This window comes from Westerdykella ornata (genome assembly GCF_010094085.1).
Source record: "Westerdykella ornata strain CBS 379.55 unplaced genomic scaffold EI97scaffold_20, whole genome shotgun sequence".
Lineage (NCBI taxonomy): Eukaryota > Fungi > Ascomycota > Dothideomycetes > Pleosporales > Sporormiaceae > Westerdykella > Westerdykella ornata.
Genome location: NW_022986870.1, coordinates 222,246 through 241,266, shown reverse-complemented (window position 1 = coordinate 241,266; position 19,021 = coordinate 222,246). Strand labels below are relative to the sequence as shown.

Genomic DNA, 19,021 nt, shown 5'->3' with positions numbered 1-19,021 from the left:
GCAAGAGAAATGTTGGAGTCGACGTTAAAATGACGGCGCTTCTTGTATACACGTGCGTAACGTGGTGATAGTCAGCCCGGTCAGGGTGGCCGCTATGCGTGCGCCCGGTCTAAGCGAAAATAGAAGTATGGAATCCGAGCGTCAGTTGCAAGGATTTCCACGAGGAAACAAAGATGGAGCGCCGGAGCGTCTCGAACAGAAAAAAGAAGCAGGAATGATGGATCCTGTTGCTGCGCAGGAGGAGGAGGAGGAGGAGGTGGTTTTGGTGATCTTTGTCGTGTGGCTGCCCTGTAGTAAATCCGCTCCAAGGCGCTAGCGTCTCCCAGCAGCCAATCAGAATTCCCGCCGATAATGACGGACATTTGAGGAGAACGTCAACAATAGTCGTTCATCTTCACGTACTGCTATTGTACCCTCGCACATTCACTCCACTACATTGTCCGTATTGAGTCAGCATTCTCGCTCTTCAGCATGCCGGAGAAGACTCTCGAAGAGCAGCTGGCCGAGCTCGAAATGGAAGCGGAGGCCCCAGCCGCACCTCCGCCTAAGAGCTCTAAGGGCACCAAAGCTGGGCGCAAGGGTGCAGACCACACCACAGAGACTGATGATGCTGCTCTTAGGGAGCTTGAGGAGCTAGAGGCCCTCGAGAAGTATCAGCGCCCCGAGATTCCGAGACCATCAAGTCGTCCAAACACCCCTAAATTGTCGTCATCCTCCACCACCTCCAGCAATCCCCGCCGCGCAGGCATCGCAACACCGTCGTCAACGGGTTCTGGTCGTACCAGCGAGGAAAAGACGCAGGCGCCGAGAAAGTCTGGGGAGAGTGCGAGGTCATTTCATCAGAGCTTTGCGCCTACTGAAGAGGAGGATACACAGAAGCCCGCACCCGAACCGAAGCAATCGTCTGGAGGATGGTGGGGCGGACTCCTTTCCACTGCGACCGCTACAGCGAATGCCGCCAAGAAGCAGGCTGAAGCAGCGTTGAGTGAGATTCAGAAGAGCCAGGAAGCACAGCGGTGGGCGGAACAAGTACGAGGGAATGTGGGAGCACTAGGTGCATTGAAGGGCATCGGTATCTCTGCAGGACCTCCGTTTGATATTCGACATACTAATTCATCACAGGAGGTGAACTCCAAAAACGCGCATTGCCAACCTTCACAAACATCCTCCATACCCTAGCTCCTCCCATCTCTCAGCATGAACGACTTCAAATACACATCACTCACGACCTGATCGGCTACCCCTCTCTTGATCCCATCATCTATCAGACCTTCTCCACCGTCATGGAGCAAGTGGAGGGAGGAGACCTGATGGTCATCCAACGGGGATCTGAATCAACGCATCGAGGCTCTCTCGATGGCTTCAGGGGAGGAGGCAGCGGTTGGAACGACGGCCCCTGGTGGCGCCACACCGACAAGCGTGACTTGGGGGTCGTGAAGGGGCTGGTTGAAGGCACGAAGCTTGCTCGCGTCAGCGCTGAGACCTATGCGAACGAGTTCTTCGCGGCCCGTGGCGGAGTCGAGGAAGCAGCGAAACATGCCACCCAGGTCCTCAGCGAATCGAATCCCGTCAGGAGCAGCGACATCTTCCTTGCCCTCCAGGCCGTCAGCTACCCGGCTCCGGAGGACCTATTCGCAAGCTCAGCATCATCGGATGCGGAGAAGACGGAAGGTGTGCAGGAGCCGAAGGAAGAGGACGAGCTCGTCACGTTTGCCGTCTATCTCCACGATCCCATTCACAGCATCAGCTTCAAGGGGCTCAGTCAAGCCTTTCCGGCTAAGTGGGTGCAGTGGCTTGACGCGCCTGTTGCTGAAGACGCGGAAGGGAGCAACTCGCATCTGCCACCCGAGATCCAAGAGATCATTGCAAGCGGGGGTGTAGATCCTCGCGAGTGGGTAGCCGAGTGGATGGAGGAGACGATCGGTCTTGCTGTCGGTATTGTTGCGCAGCGGTATGTTGCTCGCCGGATGGGTGTTGGTGAGGGAGGTATTGGAAGGGGAAAGGCACGGGAGGCGGTTGTTGAAGCCGGTGGCGGTGAGGCAGCGCGTGCTGGAATCATTTGAGTCAGCGTTGAAGCGTTCCTACCCTTTTACACGAGGATATGTTCTCGGTGGAGCTGGGATTTGTGGAGTAGTATCAACCCAGGGATATCTCATTGTGTGGATGTCCAGTGCTATTGTAGGCTTCACGCCTCTGCAACATGATGAATTTACGGCAGCATCTCCCGATCATAAGATTGAGGTTCTGCTTTTCAAGTCTCTTACAGTCCGCTGTGCACGTTCCGACTCTGCGGTTACCAGGTACTGCAGCGCGCTGTGCCCCTGACAATTCAGCACCATTCCCCGATTTATCCCCAACCTCAAATCCTGTCGTTCTCCTTGACCACATACCTGATCGTCGGAGTATGCTCTTATCCTCTCTTAGCAGAGGTCGCATCATAGCAATGCGCTTTGCCAGGACAGTCCATCCGACGCCCAAGCCCTTCTCACATGCCGATGGCACAGCTGGTAGCTGTAACTTTTTGAAGATCTTGTTTCCCTCCACAGGACGCTCATCCCTTCTTCGCACCCTTCTTCTCCTCCTTCTTCTCCTTCTTCCCGCCCCTCAACATCTCCAGATGTCCCGCCTTCTCTCCCAGCAACTTCTCCGTCTTCGCAGTCAGACCCGCGGCGACCTTCTTCTTGATTTTTTGCTGAGAGATCAAGGACGCTTTCTTCGGCTTGATTACGCGCGAGCCGCGCTTGGGGCCGGTCTGTGAGGGCCTGAATGCGAGATCGGTTAGTGTATGCTTCAAGAGCTGTTCATGGACGGGTGCGAAGTGGTTTTGACAGTGAGGGGGAGTGGACATACTTCCTGGCACTACTGGCCTTGTTGGCCTTCTTGATTGCACCCTGGGCCATTGTGAAAAAGCGGGAAACCTTCAACACTTCGAACCGGATCTCTTGTGGGTCGTGGAGAATGACTCGGCCCTGATGATTTTTGATGATCAAAATCCTACCAGTCCGCCGCGATGCTTGGCTAACCGCGGCTGTTACATGGTACGCTAACTCGTTCAGGGGATAGCGTACTGTGGGGGGTTGCGGGCTTACGGTTCCGGCCCTGACGGTTCAACAAATTTAGCCAGATGGTCAACGGCCTGGAGAGGGACGACAAGGCATGCCGTGGTCTCCTTCAACCCGAGGACCCGTTTCCAAGCCCCATACTCCCGCTGCTCGATAGTGGAATTGAGGGACAATCCTTGCCCACACAAAAAGAGGGAGTCGACGTTGGAAAGTGCACTACCGGAAGAATTTGCTTCGTACACGACGTCCCTAGCCCAGAAACCCCCAAGTGAATTGGACATCCCAAGACGCAGTTATCGTCTGTTGAGCATCAAGACACCAAATGCGCCAATGGAGGCTCGTACCATGGCCAAGGACCTTGAGATCGAGTTTCTAGAAGAAATACGGAATGTCCAATTTATCCAGACGGAATACCCGGGATCGTCACTATGGGACGCATGCTCGGCGTGCATCGCGGAGGGCTAGTCGTTCCTGGGAATTGGGTTCATGTGGATAGTCCAATGTATCCGCACGTTGCCATTATTAAGGGGAATCATGCTCCATGTGGAGATCTACCCCAGGGCCCTCCAAAAGTAATAAATATCCACGAGGTGCCCCCGCAAGAGTTGCAGTTGAGGTCCGGTATCCAGTCGATCAACATTCGTTCTGCCTGATCCGGAGAGCAAGCAACCATGGGGCTCCTCTCCAAGCTCCTTGTGAGCTCCCTGCTCTTTACCGCGAACCTCGTCTCTGCGGACCGGGAGCCAACCATTGACTTCAAGCCTGGCAAGGGGAACCTGCTGCTTGCTACCCGTTCGTCCCCCGTCAACATCCTCCTTGACGGCGCAGATTGGCCTGGTGTCCTTCGTGCGGCACACGATCTCGCCGTCGACTTTGGCCGTGTCACTGGAGTCAATGGCTCCTTGACCGTGCAAGGGAAGGGCACCAAGAGTGCGGAGACCATCTTCAACGTCACCGGTATCAGCAAGGACTGGACTGTGGGAGGCTCTCACAAGTCGCACGGAAACCAAGGTGGCACAATCATTGCGGGTACCATTGGTAACTCTAGCTTGATCGATGCTTTGATCAAGGAGGGAAAGCTCGATGTTAGCAAGATTAAGGGCAAATGGGAAGCCTACGTCAGTGCTGTGATCAAGAACCCTACAAAGGGCACCAAGGAAGCATTGGTTATTGCCGGTAGGTTTCTCGTACAACTGGGCTAAACGGATGCAAAAGCTAAACCACCATAGGAAGCGATAGGCGTGGCACCATCTACGGTATCTACGATGTCTCGGAGCAAATCGGTGTCTCGCCATGGCATTGGTTCGCAGACGTTGCCTCCAAGTCCCACGATTCCATCTACGCGCTCCCAACCACCAAGGTCCAGAAAACGCCTTCCGTCAAGTACCGTGGTTTCTTCATCAATGACGAGGCACCTGCCCTTACCGGGTGGGTGAATAAGAGGTACCCCCAGTCTCAGTGGGGATCTGCCTTCGGCGCAGACTTCTACTCCCATGTCTTTGAACTCTTGCTCCGTCTGAGGGCAAATTACCTCTGGCCTGCCATGTGGGGTAGCATGTTCAATGTCGATGACCCGCGCAATCAACCTCTGGCCGATGAGTATGCCATTGTCATGGGCTCATCGCATACCGAACCGATGGTGCGTGCTACTAAAGAGTGGAAAGTCTTCGGCAAGGGTGGCGAGGCGGGTTGGCAGTGGGCGACAAACAATGCGAGTCTCTACGAATTCTTCATGGAGGGCGCCGTCCGCGCCAAGAATTACGAGAACGTCGTCACTGTTGGCATGCGCGGTTATCACGACACTGCTATGACTCCTGATGTGCAGACGGATGTGTTGGAAGCCGTTGTCAATGCCCAGCAAGACATTCTGGACAAAGTGTACGGGAATGCGTCCGCAGTTCCGCAGATGTGGTGTTTATACAAGGAGGTGCAGGACTACTTTGAGGCGGGGATGAAGGTGCCCGATCACGTCACGCTGCTGTGGACCGAGGACAACTGGCAGAATATCCGCAGGCTCCCTGTTGGTGACGAGAAGAAGAGGTCTGGAGGTGCTGGTGTCTACTATGTGAGTACCGATCATTCATATAGAGCCAAAGCGGAACGTTACTAACGCCATCTAAAGCACTTTGACTATGTCGGGGACCCACAGAACTACAAGTGGATCAACACCATCCAACTCCAAAAGACGTACGACCAGATGCGCCTTGCCAAGGACCGCGAGGCCGATCGCCTTTGGATTGTCAATGTCGGAGACATCAAGCCCTACGAGATCCCGATTTCTCACTGGTTCGACATCGCTTATGATATCGATGCTTACGATGAGAAGAGCGTCCCCAAATGGATCGAGAGCTGGGCAGCGCGCACATTCGACGCTAAGCACGCAAAGACCATCTCTGACATCGTTGACCGGTACGGATTTTTGGCGAACATGCGCAAGTTCGAGCTTGTCGAGCCAAAGACGTACAGCGTGCTGAACTACGAGGAGGCCGACCAAATCCTGGCCGAATGGGAGGCACTGGGTAAGAAGGCCCAGGCTGTGTACGACAGTCTCCCTGACGCGCAGAAGCCGTCTTTCTTTGAGATGATTCTGCACCCTGTTCTTGCGGGAGGTAATTTCATTGATATCCAGGTTGCGGGCGCTAGAAATATCATCTATTCTGGTCAGGCGCGTAACAGTGCTAATAGGTGGTTCCAGCGTGTCCTTGATGGAATGAAGAAGGATCATAATTTGACTGTTCAATACCATAGCCTCCTGGGTGGAAAGTGGAACCATATGATGGACCAGACACATCTTGGTTATCAAGGCTATTGGTGAGTTATTCGGTTCGCCGTAAGTCTACCACAGACTAACGGGATTCGCAGGCAACAGCCCATGCGCCAGACATCACCTATGCTACGCTGGGTCATGAACTTCGAGCGCTCCCTTGCTGGCGACCTCGGTGTTGCGGTTGAAGGCAGCAATGGCACCGTTCCGGGCGACGATATCTGGCACTCTAACGGCGGAGGCTCCCTCGACCTTGCTTTGATCACGCCCTATACACCCCACCGATGGATCGACATCTTCAATGTCGGAACCCAGACCACGAAATGGAACATTCAAGCCGAGCCTTTCATCAAGCTCACGCAAAGCTCAGGCACTCTGTCTCCCGAGTCCGATGACGTCCGCGTCTACATCGATATCGACTGGAGCCAGATCGCCTCCGGCTCGGGCAAGAAGTCCGTCTTGAACATCACTTCCTCTACCGACTACGGCACCCAATTCGGCACGCCCACCATCAATCTCCAAATCAACAACACGGCGCTCCCATCCACCTTCACGTCCGGCTTCGTCGAAACGGCCGGCTATGTCTCCTTTGAAGCCGAGCACTGGACGCGCATGACGCCCGCAGGCGACCTCAGCATCCAGGTTCTTCCGCACTACGGCCGCACGCTCTCCGGCATCAAGCTCAACAACAATCGAGCCGAGTCACTGACCACATCCACCGCCCCGCTCATCGAATACGACTTCTACACCTTCACCTCCACCCCGGCCACAAAGGGGCTGAACGTTACCCTTATCCTCTCTCCAACCCTCAACGTCAACCCCAAGAAGCCTCTCGCCTACATCGCCCAGCTCGATGACCTCCCCCCTCAGCGCAGGCAATACGTCATCGACCAACCTCAACCTGAATTCCCGGTTGGCTGGCGCCCTGCTGTTGCGCAGAGTGCGTGGTACAACACCACGAGCTGGGGCGCGGTTGAGAAGGGGAAGCATACGCTGAAATTGTGGCTTGTGGAGGCCAATGTCGTGCTGCAGAAGGTGGTTGTTGATCTGGGCGGCGTGAGGGAGAGTCACAATGGCCCGCCAGAGAGCTTCAGGGTTGGTGGGAATGGAGGCAATGCGACTGTGGCGAGGAGGCATTTGTAAAAGGGCGGATTTTATACGTTGGGGAGTTGTGCGCCGAAATTCATTTCTTTGATAAGATACTATAGGATATGATAATGTATTGGTTGCATTTTCTGGAGCGAATAAGCGTGATTGTGCAGTAGCAGCCACATGCATATTGCAGAAGAATGGTGGAAGCAATGGTTCTAGATTCACTAGCATGACTCGACTTGATTACCGGGAACGGACTAGCTTACATCCTCTCTTACTCTCTCTTGTTACAATGACGCCAGCGGGGCATTCGCCTCCTACTGTCGTACTGCCCTCTTCACTGTTCTGGGCCCGTACTGGAGTCGTACCTAGTGTACCTCGTCTGTTTTGTCCTGTACCAACGAGAAAAGCCGCATACTTTGCCCCCACCGCACGAGCCGGAGAGCTCCCGTGTGGCCTGAGGCGACAAATCAGGTGGTCATCGAACCATAGCCTACCTACTGTAACTCCGTCTTCTCGGTGCTCGGGGTTCCCACATTGCCATCGTCGGAAATAAATTGGGGCCCGAATCCCGGCCGACCCATTCATGTGTCTTACGTCGATTGATGTCAGGTACAGTAGAACGTTCGAGGCGCTGACGTACCTTGTACTATATGGCCCTAATTTGGAGAAGACAGGTTCTAGGGTTCCCATGGGTTGGTATAAGAATCGTGTTTCTCGCTGCCGGTAGTAGCTGGTTTGCATGTACATATTTTCTCGAAGTCTTTTGAGGACGCCATCGAGCGACAGTTTCTCTTAATTCCAGGGAGCGTCCAATACATCTATCTCTTCATATAACCCATTCTGAAGAACAAAGACGTGCGGGCCGCGCATTCGCTATAACGAATCTTTTACTTCTACACGGATAACCTTACGAATTTCCTTCCCCCAGGTGTCTACGTTCGAAGAGTACAATACAACTACAACACACCGGAACTGGTGACTGGATCATAATCGCCGTCGTCAAGAGAAGAACTAGCACCACAAGTCATCCAACCACGCTCTGTCCGTCTCCGAGATTTCCCAACCTACAACCGCTACCCGAACTCTCAAAAGCACCAACCAGCGCAATGGGATCATCCCACTCTCGCCCGCGCGGCCCCTTTTCCCCATCCACCTTCCCCTACGGCCCGGCACCAGAAACCAGACCCATATCCTCTACACCATCCGAACGCCGGCCGTCCCACACCTCCCGTTCCGCTCGCCTCTCAGGCAGGTTTTTCGCGTCTCGGAAACGAGTAGATGCGGTGGATGTGAAGGAGTCGTTGCCACTGGGAAGCTCTTGTTCTTGTGAGAGTAGTGGTTTCGGGGGCAAGACGCGGAGGGATGGGCCGGAGGGGGGGATGGAGGGGATGCTCGGGTTGGGTTCGGTGGTGGGCTGGGTTCGGAGGTTGAGGATACCGGGATGATTGAATTTCTTTGACTCTGTTTTTCTGGGTGTATGATTTTGGATGTGGGAATGGGCGTTCTAGGGCTTGGGAGTCAGTTTCAAGAAGGATGGATCATGGTTATGGCGTCATACGTTTTTTTGGGGAATTGTGCTTCGAGCGGCGGGTATGCATGGCGCAGTGATTGTTGCCCTAGGGTAGGGCGTGAGAGATACCCTTGATAGATTGGTTTGGCCTACCGTTGCGGCTTTTTGAATCAACATGAACTCAACACTTTATTGGCTTTCTGCATCTGGGTTTCGATATGACGATGACGGTTGCGTACCTTGTAGATGTAGGAACAGCGCAGTTCTCAGCACATGTTGGTCAGACCGTGAATTGCAAGCGCACGCGTGGGAAAACGTTTTCTACACAGCTGAGAGTCTATCTTCTTTTGATTGTGAGTTATCATGCCACCGACAATCTGGACTTCCCAATACGGGCCCGATCGTGGCTGCTGTGGCTGAAAGCGGCACATCCCCCGGATCTCCCACCCCTTTCCAGATCCGCTGGAAAGCGCGCCACTAGTGGGTAATCAGTACGCCTTCGCTCCTGAAGAAGACTGGCCTTTGGAAATGGCCAATTAAGCACCTTGCAGCTGCTTTCAATACCCTGTACGTGATCGACCTGGTGTTAAAAAGTGGCTGCTTGGCAGGTTTTCAGCCAACCAAACCCTTGTTTTGTAACCCCTGCGACCCCCTGCGACCCCCTGCTTTTCTCAACGGATGTGGAAAGGGGCGGTACGTGCTTGGCGATGGATCGGGGAACGGTGCGCGTCATCGATCGATATGGCAGGGATGTGGCGATCCCCATGTCTATCTCCCTCCCTTGTACGGATGTATCACAGTAAGAACATCAAAACAATGTTCCTCGAGAATGCTACTCTCCTCCACCTCGCAGGCACCCACCTCTGCGGGGAGTTACACCTTTTTTCTTTCAGTAATTTTGGATGACCCGATTCCGACTACTCGGACAATCGAGATACGTTCTTAAGGCAGCCCTAGGACCTGGCACAGCAGCACAGCACCTCCTTGCGATTGAGTCCTCGGTATCAACATATACACAACCGTATTTTTTCTCCACCATGCCTCCCAAACGCAAAGCAACACCCCGCTCTATTCCCCCCAACGCCGCCTCCGCAATCGCCTACACCGACCCGTCCGGCAGCGCACCAAACAAGCGTTCGCGGCTTTCAAAACCCCAGAAGAAGATCGACGAGTATATCATCGGAACCATGAACCTCAATGCAGATCCTCCACCGGAGCGTACCGCTGTCGTTACAAATGGCCGAGGCCTGTACGACGAAGAACCCTTCTTCGATCACTCCCGCCCGGAAGAGCGTGCAGGAATCGTAGACCGGCGCTTCTATCCCGCCGAAATCAGCAACGAGAGATGCGCCATGTATAACGCCAACGATATCCCGCGTCCAATCGAAGTGCTGGAATCCACTCTCGAAGCAACGCAAGCTGCGCGGGACCAAGCGGGAAAGGCCACTGGAGAAGCGGTAATTCACTGGTTCAAGCGCGATCTCCGTATCCGTGATAACACTGGTTTGAGTCTTGCCTGCCAGAAGGCGAAAGAGAAGGGCGTGGGTGTGATTGGCTTGTGGATCCTCAGTCCGCAGGATTGGGAGGCCCACCTTGTGAGTCCGGCCAAGTGCGATTTCGAACTCAGATCTCTGCGGGTGTTGCAGAGGAAGTTGAACAAGCTGGGTATCCCTTTGCATATGGAAGTGGTACCTGAGAGGAAGAACGTTCCGAAGAGGATTGTCGAGCTGTGCGAGGAGTGGGACGCAAAGAACGTGTTTTGCAATATCGAGTACGAGCCGGATGAGTTGAGGCGGGAAGAGAAGCTGGTGAAGAAGTGCTTGGAGAAGGGAATTGCGTTTTGGCCGCACCATGATGACTGCGTGGTTCCGCCGGGGACGTTGAAAACTGGGTCAGGGAAACAGTACGCGGTGTATACGCCTTTCTTTCGCGCGTGGGTCGCTTACCTGCATGCGCATCCGGAGGTGCTTCAAGAGCCGCCTGCGCCTACGTCAAATTCGAGGGGTTTTCGGACGGGAAGGTTCAGCCATTTGTTCGACGAGAAGATACCAGAAGCCCCGGACCACAAACGATTGGAGCCGGAATTCAAGGAGCGATTGGAGCAGCTGTATCCCGCAGGAGAAGCCGCGGCGCTGGATCGTCTGCAGCATTTTCTGGCTGAACAGGTCGGAGAGTATCACGATACGAGGAATTTCCCGTCCAAGGACAGCACCGCACGCGTGAGTATGCATCATGCCGCTGGGACTCTGGCGGCGCGGACGAGTGTACGGATGGCGAGAGATGCCAACAGCACGAGGAAACTCGATGGCGGCAACGAAGGAATCAGAAGTTGGATATCAGAAGTCGCATGGCGGGATTTCTACAGGCACGTTCTCTGCAACTGGCCCTATATCTGGTGCGTCTTCCTCTCAACCATTTCCACCCAATCGCGCCCTTAACTCCTCCCAGCATGCACAAGCCCTTCAAATACGAATACACAAACATCACCTGGGAATACGACGATGCGCACTTCCGCGCCTGGTCCACCGGCCACACCGGCTACCCCATCGTCGACGCCGCCATGCGCTGCCTCCACGCCACCGCCTACATGCACAACCGCCTGCGCATGATCACCGCCTCCTTCCTCGCCAAACACCTCCTGCTCGACTGGCGCCTCGGAGAGCAGTTCTTCATGACGCACCTGATCGACGGGGACTTTGCGAGCAATAACGGCGGATGGGGCTTTTGCACGTCCACGGGCGTGGATCCGCAGCCGTATTTTCGGATCTTCAATCCGTGGACGCAGTCCGAGAAGTTCGATCCTGATGGCGAGTTTATCAGGGAGTGGGTGCCGGAGTTGAGGGAGGTGGAGGGGATGGCGGTGCACAATCCGTATGAGGCGGGGGGTGAGGCGGCGAGGGTGGCGGAGAGGAACGGGTATCCTAGGCCGATTGTGGAGCATAGATTTGCGAGGGAGAGGTGCTTGAGGAGGTTCAAGGAGGGTATTGGGAGGGAGACGGCTTAGAGGACTGTTGTTTGGGGGGGTGCGGCGGGAATGATGGGGACGTTTGGCGGATTTTGCACACTTTCGAGACTTTGATTTCTGTAGTCAAATGCTTAGAACTTTCGAGATAACAAAACTGGTATGCTTAGCTAGGGTATGATTGAACATCTCGGGTAGCTCTGTGTAACCTTCACCCGCAACGAGAGGTCATAGACGATCCGTACACTGACACCAAGGCGCAGCATGAAAGGCCCACAGCCACAAATTTTATTTGAACATTCCCATCCATGATGTACGGTGAAAATTGGTCTTGGAGTAGCCAGACCCATTGGTTTCCAAAATCTGTGGTTCCACGGTTCATCTTCTTTGTTCGCTCATAGCCTCAACCGCTGCACGACCAGATCCGGCGGAATGAAAGAACAATGAATTCAACCCTTTGTCTCTGGAATTGCAAGCCCACCCCGCAATCGCAATTGAATCCTCTTATCTTCTACACAATCCTTCAATTATCCCTCCAGATCAACCTGTCGCAGTCCGCCCACAATGGCCGCCGATCGCAACGACCAGCGCACCCTCAGCAACTCCCTCGCCTTCCTCGACACATACCCAGATCCCGAGCTCACGACCGACCATTCCTTCGAAGCCTGGTTTGAGAAAATTCAGGGTCGCTTCGACCGCCTGCCCAGAAGAATCGTACGTCCACCCCTCTCCTATTCCCACTTGAAAGCAACCCATCGGAACCCATCAACAGAATACTGACGTCCTCCGCTCCTGGGCACAGCAATGGGTCCCATTCCTAATCGGCCACATGGCCGCCTTCAACCTGTATAACCGCTTCTACGCCTTCAGTCTTATCTTCTCCATCGCCTTCCTCCAATGGCTCCTCATACTGCGCCAACCGCGCCGCTCCACCGACTCCTTAGCTCGTATCAAGGAACTCCAGTGGGGTTTCCAACTCGGCGTCACGCTCTGCGCTGCGGCGCAATTCCCGTACAGCAGATCCGATTTCCTCCTCCCTCTCATCCTCAAAACGGCCGATGCAGACGGGGACCGAGGATGGATAAAGGGAGATATCAGAGAGCTACTGCAGTGTCGGCTCCCCGCGATGATTGCAGCCGTGATTCTCGAACCCCGGATTCTGGCTCCGCCAATGTGGATCCAGGGTTCTGTCATCTTGCTCTGTCCTAAGATCCTAGGACAGTGGACGGGATACCACGTGCTCGCGCTCCTGGCAAGCCCCGTTTGGGTCACGTTGGTCATTTGGCTTGTAGCGGTGTCCGTGGACTTCGTGTTTGCGCTCGGCGTGCTGAATGCGGTGAGCGTATATGTGGTGATGAAGTGGAGTTCGGCGTTGTGGAGGGAGGGGTTTCCGGATGAGAGGATGAGGGCTATTGAGGAAGAGTGGGAGAGGGAGAGTTTGGCGATGTCGAGTGGGGTTGGGGAGAGGAGGGAGGCGGGAGGGGGAGCGGTGCGGGCGGTGGTTGAGGCTGCGAGGCGGAGGGGTGGTGAGGGTGAGTAGTTTTCTTTTTTTTTCCCCGTTTGGATTTTCCCTTTGGAGACATGGCAGAGCACTGGTGGAGTCTTCTGCTTTGTCAATATATCCTGTCATTCATAGTCCTTTAAGGACATGGCACAGGTTTGGTGGATTCTTCGGCTCCAGTGAGCGTATACTCGGGCTGCGGGTATGCTGGGAAGGACAGTGCTGGATCTCCTATTTTCTCTGTTATACCACCTCCGTGGGTGCTCATCGGTTATCTGGATCTCATTAATGCCGCGGTTCTATGACCAGAGCCAGCTAACATTTCTCACTCAGGCCGCATTCAAGATACACCGGCGACAGGCTCTTCGCGCGCCACTCAAAGCTCCCCAGCCGGACAAGGCTCCGCGGCGAGACGAAGCACCCGGAGGAGACGAGATTCCCCAGAGCGACCAGACTTCGCTCCCCTTTTCCAGAGTCTCTCTGGCGTCAACGAACCCTCTGATGCCGGACCCGACCCTGGTGCACCTTCCGACCGACTTGAAGCCCGTTCCTGGCGCGAAGCTCTCCTTGCAACCTACATGGTCTACCGCACCTGGCTGTATGACTATCTCTGCGAAACGCTCTGGGCCTTGTATCTCGTCAGCGTGCGGCTCCTGTCACTGTACACGACGTACCGCGTCGCGACCTGTCTGCTCCGATGGGGCACCTCTGGCATCGGAGTATTGCTCGACCCTGATCGAATACGACGTGTCTTTGCTGCGTTGATCCGCGTGTTACGCTGGATATCGCTCACCGTGACGGATGTGGATCTGATCCGGAAACCGTTCCTCGCCGTGTCTGACCCCGATCATGTGCGGAATCTGGTGCTGTGGTTGCAGGAGGTGCCGTGGACGTTGCGTGAAAAGATGGATGCTGTATCGGCGATGGTTGCAGAGGGTTTCAATGCTGCTTTGCAGGGCCTGAAGGGAGCTGGAGCGGCTGCGAAGAAGAGTGTGAGCACGCCGTCAGTGAAGAAGGAGTTTGTCAAGGAGCAGGGACGCGGCAAGTTTTGATATCCTATGTGTACAGTACTCTCCAATCTCTCAATTCCTACCGACATAGATTCAACTTTACAATACTACTGCTACCAGATTTCCTTTCCCCGGCTAGTCTTGCCGTCGCTGCCGCCTCACTGCCATCCAATCCCGCAGTCAAGCAGTCAGTGAAAACAAACGCACCCACCCACGCACGTGCACCCACGCGTAAACCTGCCACTGACGGCTATTCCCCTGGCCATCTCTAGGTGAAGCAGAGTGTGTGATCTTGCTACTGCCTGCCAAGACTAGCCTCCAGATAAATAGCCCGCTTCCCTCTGACTCCCTCCTCTCCTCTTCGGCTCGCACGCTCGACAGATTCCACCACAGAAGCAGCAGCAGCAGCAGCATCAGCAGCAGCAACAACAGCATCAGCAGCAACAACAACATCAGCAGCAGCAGCAGAGCAGCAGCAGCAGCACCTCCACCACCACAACCACAACCACAACCACCACAACACCACCCGCCTCTGCCTCCACCACCACCTCACCTCCTCCTCTCCCTCCTCACCACCACCACCATATCGGCACAATGCCGATCTCCAAAGAAGACGCCGCCCGCCTCGTCGAGGTCTACGAGCGAGCCGTAAGTCCCACCCCTCTCTTCCCTCCCCAACCCTTCCCAAGGCTTCTTCCAACCCACAACTAACCACCACCCCTATCCAGCTCTTCCTGGCGGAAAACGTGTACACCTACCCGCGCGGCTGCGACCGCGCCGCCTTCGACGCCGCTCGCGGCAGGCAGATCACCCGCCTGCGCACCGCCGTCTTCGCCTGGCGCGACTTCGCCGAGGGCAGGACGCGGTGGCAGCCCAGGATCGATTATGGCAAGGAGTAAGTTACATACCCTAATCCTGGGTGGTTTCGGAACGGTAGAGAGCGGTTGCTGATTGTGGTGTTTAGCTGAGGGCGACGACGACGACAACGACGATGACTCTTTTTTTCTTTTGTTTTGTTTTTTAGGAGTTTTCCTGGCCGGGAGGCCTGTTTTTCTTGGGTGGGTAGGGGGATGGGAGGGAGGGGTTTTATAGATTTCTTCTCTTTTTTCTTCTTTTCTAAATACCAACTCTCTTCTCTCGTATCCTTCTCCCGTGCCTATTCCGTGTTCGTTTACGTGCTTGTATAATTCGTCATTGAAGTTGATGAGGCGGATGAAGCCTTTGGGTTGCTAACGTGTATTGGAATGCCGACAGTGAGTTTGTATATATGATACCTTGTAGGGAGAGCTTTGGGAGGGTAGTGGAAGATAGCTGTATTAGTATTGAGGATGGAGCAGGTTTCGGAGTAGCGTAGATATACTTGTAGGATTGCGGGATCGTGTTCGCAAGTTGGATATAGCTGGGTGAATTGAAGTGAATTGATACCTTAAGGGCTTGGATGGGCATATATACCACTTAGTCCATTCCTCTCACACGCTATATTGCACCTGACGGCATCCTTCAGAAAGCTATACCGTGAAACACGGCACCAATATACAATCTTCTCCGCCAGTGTGATACCAGTCGGGCAGTATATGGATATCCTTTCCAAGCCCACGCAATCGATTGGGAGCCCAGCACCGGTTTACCCCTACTACATTATGCTAATCGTCATCAAATGCATAAATCATATCATTTCATCAAATCAACATATCCTTCGTATATCGAGAGCGTAACTCCAACTCAATCAACCCATACCCTCCAAATACTCCCACCTAAACCTCCACCTTCCTCTGCCCCTTTTCTTCCCCAACATCCTCCACAGCCCGCACACCACCGTCCTTCTCCTTATAACTCTCCCCATCCCCCAAGCTCCCCTTCTCCACATCACTCCCATCCACCGCCACCGGCGGCCCCACGGTCTCAAACTTCCTACCCCTCTTCTCGGGCCCCAACGCCGTCGTAACCACAATGCCCAAGGCAATAATCGCCGTAGCAATGCCCATCGTGGGTCCATATGCCGAGGCGAGTTTCCCCTTGCTGGTGCGTATGAGGTGAGACTCGGCAATGGCGTTGACGATTTGCGCCGAGGGGGAGGAAATCATGTTGCCGAGTTGGTAGGTTATGCCGGGGAAGGAGGAGCGGAAGGCGGGCGGGGAGAGTTCGTTGAGGTGGATCGGTATGACCTGTTGATTAATTAGCAAGAGAGATCACCCTTCAAGTGGGAAGGTACAAGCAGATAGAGAAAGAAAGACTTACACCCCAAGCACCCTGCACGAAGAACTGCATAAAGAATCCGGTAGCGGAGAGACTGCGTTCTCCCTCGGGCAAGATCCATGCTGGGATCATGAAACCGGATATCAGTGCCGCGACGATGATGGTGCGGCGCCGCCCGAACCACTGCGAGATGTACCCGATGATTGTGCCGCCAACGCAGGCGCCAGTTTTCATGAGGATGGAGGCTCGTGTGGCGGGGGCATTGGTCATGTGCTTCTGGGTGAGCATGAAGGTGGTGTAGCTGTCTTGGCTGGTGTGGGAGTAGTAGTTGAACTGTTTCCGTCAGCGGAAGCCGCTTCAAGGAACGGGAAGAGTACGAACCCAAGTCATCAGGATAACACAGTAGACGCACATTCGCCACTCCTGAATCAGCATCTTCTTCGTCTCGCGGAAGAAGACGCCATGTGACTTCTTCGTCTTCCCCAGCCTCTTTGCCTCAATGAACTGCTTGGATTCAGGGAATAGGATGCGGACAAGGCCAACGCCAATGGACAGACCAGCGCCAACCCAGAAGACGGTTTTCCAACTGTTGACGGAGCCGCCAACGCCGAGGTTGGCGCAAGCCGCAAGTACATAACCGCAGGAATAGCCTTGTTGCAGGATACCACTCATGAGGCCTCTTGCGTTGACACTGTACGCTATTAGCTCTAATCCCAAGAATATCCTCCTCGAATGCGTGACTTACGGGCAGTTTTCCAGCGCCATGGCGATAGCATTTCCGTACACACCGCCCATGAACAGACCAAACAAGCTTCTTACCGCCAGAAACTGCCGAAAGGTTCCGCAGTAGATAGTAGCCACCTGCAACAGGCCTAGCACGATCATGTTCGCAACCATCGGCCATTTCCGTCCGAACTTGTCTCCGGCGAGGCCAAAGACGGCCGCGCCGACAGACCGTAGAAGCAGAGTGAGGGTAATGGCAGTCGTGATATCCGTATTCGTTCGGTGATAGTACTTGGCGAGCTTAGTGGTCTGGATGGAAAGAGCGTGGAAGTCGAAAGCATCGGCGGTCCATGCGCTGAACCCGACAATGAAGTACAGCCAATCCTTTGCATGTAGCTGAGCCAGTAGACTGAATGGATCTTTCAGCGGTTCTGGCGATTCCCATACGGTGTGTTCTTCTCCATCTTCGTTGGTGACGACGACTCTTTGCTTCCATTTGAAGAGGTCTGATAAGGACTGCTTAGCAGTGGCGAAAGTGCCCTTTGCGATTGGGTCCGCCGGTTCGTAGGTTGTGGCCATCTCTGGATTCCGTTGCGACGGGGCAGGTGGTCGTCTACCTGGTCTCCAAGGTATAAGAACAGTTTGACGTGGAGGGATCAACAATCTTTATATGCGCGCCAGCTTATCCGAGGAAAACCCACAGCTAGGGAAGCTGTCGCTTCTGCCACGACCTTCGGCGGGTCATCCATTGAGTGACGGTGGAGATCTTATGAGCCGAGGAGGGGGAATACCGAGAAGGGTAGGTGATGTGGCGACGTGTGCCTTGGTGCAACCAACGGTCCGGGGTCAGGGTCGAACATCAAGCTGGTTGGTGGGTCATGCGACTGGAGATGCGGGAGTGAGGAAAGGGATAATCCGTAACCCTGGCGAAGGATTGTATGCACGAGCATGGAGTGGGGGATTGCAGTTGTTGAGATCGTACGGTTATCACCTAACCTAAATATTCGGATATGGAATCGAAGCCTTTGCATAAATCGAAAGTGGAATATTCCGAGCTCTTGGAGAAGCAGCAGAGGGTTTTCTCATGTCAAATTGTGAGACCATCAAGCAGACCCTGGGGACAGCTGCCGTGCGCCTTGACCTTCACCCCGCGTTGGTGATCACATCCCAAACCGCGAAGCTTTTCGCTAGCCTTGATTTCCCCGGTTGGGCGCAACGGCACATTCGCCGTTGACGCAGCCAAGTCCAGATAAGAAGTGTGGCTGGCATGCCGGGCGCACCAGATTTGATGTCATCCTGTTGGATGGAGTTGGATGAAGGGGCGTCGTGGAGTTGACCTGCGGGTCATCGTTCGGGTTATCTATATCCGTGCGGGGTATCGAGGTATGTTGGGCGTGCGGGAGATGTCGCATAGCAGCTAGATCCGACCAAATTTCGAGACGACGTTGATAATGAATATTCCTGTCCTGAATGAATATTGGGAGTGGAGCGGGGATGGTGTTGAGACTTCAGCAAGGTACAAATCCGACGGTTGAGTCGTGCCAAGACTGGTGAGGGCAGAGCGCTCCCCTTCCCAGATCTCCCCAGATTCTGCATCAGGGCTTTCCAAAAGGGAGAAGAAAAAAGGTTGGATTTGAAGTTTACCACTCCCATCGGCATATTGGACCTGTTGCACCCGAGCTCCTTACCTGGATCGGATTTGGACCTGGATATATTCACTAGCATGTCTTCGATGGTGGGATTAGACCGCACAAAACCCAGACGCGTTCGTCGAGAGCAAGTAGGGACTGCTGCCCTTCCGTGCCACAATTCAATCGAATAATGGTTTCTTCTTCCTTATCATTTGCACCAAGCTAGGAATTTTAGAAAGACGTGCAATAACTATGATAGGAAACAATCGTCCCATCGACCCTGAGACGAGAGTCATAGCCTACCACGACTTTCGCAAACCTGACTCGCGCAACCTGGCTCGCTATTCCCCTCCATCTGCACCCCCACGGTCCTCCCTCACGATAGCTCCACACGGCCCCAAGGCTAGGGGCACCTCGAAAAGGTTATTTGCATGCCCAAGATACGGCGCAGATGCCCACAGCACCAGCCTTGGTCGCGAGCAACCATTTCCCCATCCCATCCAAGCCGGATCATTAGGTGCCCCTGAGCTGGCCACAACCACCGCCAGTTGTGCACATGTCATCGTC

At 54.5% G+C, this 19,021-nt stretch overlaps 7 protein-coding genes across 7 annotated transcripts; 4 read left to right on the top strand and 3 right to left on the bottom strand.

Moving 5' to 3' along the window:
• The first annotated feature begins 387 nt into the window (after positions 1–387).
• Positions 388–2,229, top strand: EI97DRAFT_435221 (uncharacterized protein). The gene is made up of 2 exons (XM_033798811.1): positions 388–1,072; positions 1,123–2,229. The coding sequence occupies exons 1-2, from the start codon at positions 472–474 to the stop codon at positions 2,061–2,063; spliced, it is 1,542 nt and encodes a 513-aa protein (XP_033651925.1). The 5' UTR covers positions 388–471; the 3' UTR covers positions 2,064–2,229.
• EI97DRAFT_435220 (uncharacterized protein) lies at positions 2,136–2,973 on the bottom strand. The gene is made up of 2 exons (XM_033798810.1): positions 2,851–2,973; positions 2,136–2,762 (listed from the first exon to the last, which is right to left on the bottom strand). Exons 1-2 carry the CDS (start codon positions 2,898–2,900, stop codon positions 2,552–2,554), a joined length of 261 nt encoding a protein of 86 aa, XP_033651924.1. The 5' UTR covers positions 2,901–2,973; the 3' UTR covers positions 2,136–2,551.
• A 760-nt stretch (positions 2,974–3,733) lies between these two features.
• EI97DRAFT_444135 (uncharacterized protein) lies at positions 3,734–6,969 on the top strand (the record flags this gene model as incomplete). The annotated part of the gene is made up of 4 exons (XM_033799880.1): positions 3,734–4,238; positions 4,292–5,127; positions 5,185–5,873; positions 5,925–6,969. 4 exons carry the CDS (start codon positions 3,734–3,736, stop codon positions 6,967–6,969), a joined length of 3,075 nt encoding a protein of 1,024 aa, XP_033651923.1.
• A 779-nt stretch (positions 6,970–7,748) lies between these two features.
• Positions 7,749–8,623, bottom strand: EI97DRAFT_435218 (uncharacterized protein). The gene is made up of 2 exons (XM_033798809.1): positions 8,480–8,623; positions 7,749–8,425 (listed from the first exon to the last, which is right to left on the bottom strand). Exons 1-2 carry the CDS (start codon positions 8,606–8,608, stop codon positions 8,081–8,083), a joined length of 474 nt encoding a protein of 157 aa, XP_033651922.1. The 5' UTR covers positions 8,609–8,623; the 3' UTR covers positions 7,749–8,080.
• Positions 8,624–9,242: 619 nt separating this feature from the next.
• On the top strand, positions 9,243–11,440 carry EI97DRAFT_435217 (photolyase). Its single transcript, XM_033798808.1, has 2 exons — positions 9,243–10,826; positions 10,880–11,440. Exons 1-2 carry the CDS (start codon positions 9,469–9,471, stop codon positions 11,433–11,435), a joined length of 1,914 nt encoding a protein of 637 aa, XP_033651921.1. The 5' UTR covers positions 9,243–9,468; the 3' UTR covers positions 11,436–11,440.
• A 517-nt stretch (positions 11,441–11,957) lies between these two features.
• EI97DRAFT_460240 (uncharacterized protein) lies at positions 11,958–13,946 on the top strand (the record flags this gene model as incomplete). The annotated part of the gene is made up of 3 exons (XM_033801096.1): positions 11,958–12,107; positions 12,166–12,925; positions 13,228–13,946. The coding sequence occupies 3 exons, from the start codon at positions 11,958–11,960 to the stop codon at positions 13,944–13,946; spliced, it is 1,629 nt and encodes a 542-aa protein (XP_033651920.1).
• A 1,712-nt stretch (positions 13,947–15,658) lies between these two features.
• On the bottom strand, positions 15,659–17,402 carry EI97DRAFT_460238 (MFS general substrate transporter; the record flags this gene model as incomplete). Its single annotated transcript, XM_033801095.1, has 4 exons — positions 15,659–16,069; positions 16,143–16,433; positions 16,482–16,791; positions 16,846–17,402. 4 exons carry the CDS (start codon positions 17,400–17,402, stop codon positions 15,659–15,661), a joined length of 1,569 nt encoding a protein of 522 aa, XP_033651919.1.
• Between the last annotated feature and the right edge of the window lie 1,619 nt (positions 17,403–19,021).

What these genes read in the sequence shown, in the direction of transcription:
- EI97DRAFT_435218 (XM_033798809.1), bottom strand. Translation starts at nt 8,608, where the DNA reads ATGTTGATTCAAAAAGCCGCAACGGTAGGCCAAACCAATCTATCAAGG. An exon ending in GCACAATTCCCCAAAAAAAC is followed by an intron (nt 8,426 to 8,479) that starts GTATGACGCCAT and finishes CCCAAGCCCTAG; the next exon opens with AACGCCCATTCCCACATCCA.
- EI97DRAFT_435217 (XM_033798808.1), top strand. Translation starts at nt 9,469, where the DNA reads ATGCCTCCCAAACGCAAAGCAACACCCCGCTCTATTCCCCCCAACGCC. An exon ending in TGCAACTGGCCCTATATCTG is followed by an intron (nt 10,827 to 10,879) that starts GTGCGTCTTCCT and finishes AACTCCTCCCAG; the next exon opens with CATGCACAAGCCCTTCAAAT.
- EI97DRAFT_435220 (XM_033798810.1), bottom strand. Translation starts at nt 2,900, where the DNA reads ATGGCCCAGGGTGCAATCAAGAAGGCCAACAAGGCCAGTAGTGCCAGG. An exon ending in AAGGCCAGTAGTGCCAGGAA is followed by an intron (nt 2,763 to 2,850) that starts GTATGTCCACTC and finishes TCTCGCATTCAG; the next exon opens with GCCCTCACAGACCGGCCCCA.
- EI97DRAFT_435221 (XM_033798811.1), top strand. Translation starts at nt 472, where the DNA reads ATGCCGGAGAAGACTCTCGAAGAGCAGCTGGCCGAGCTCGAAATGGAA. An exon ending in AGGTGCATTGAAGGGCATCG is followed by an intron (nt 1,073 to 1,122) that starts GTATCTCTGCAG and finishes AATTCATCACAG; the next exon opens with GAGGTGAACTCCAAAAACGC.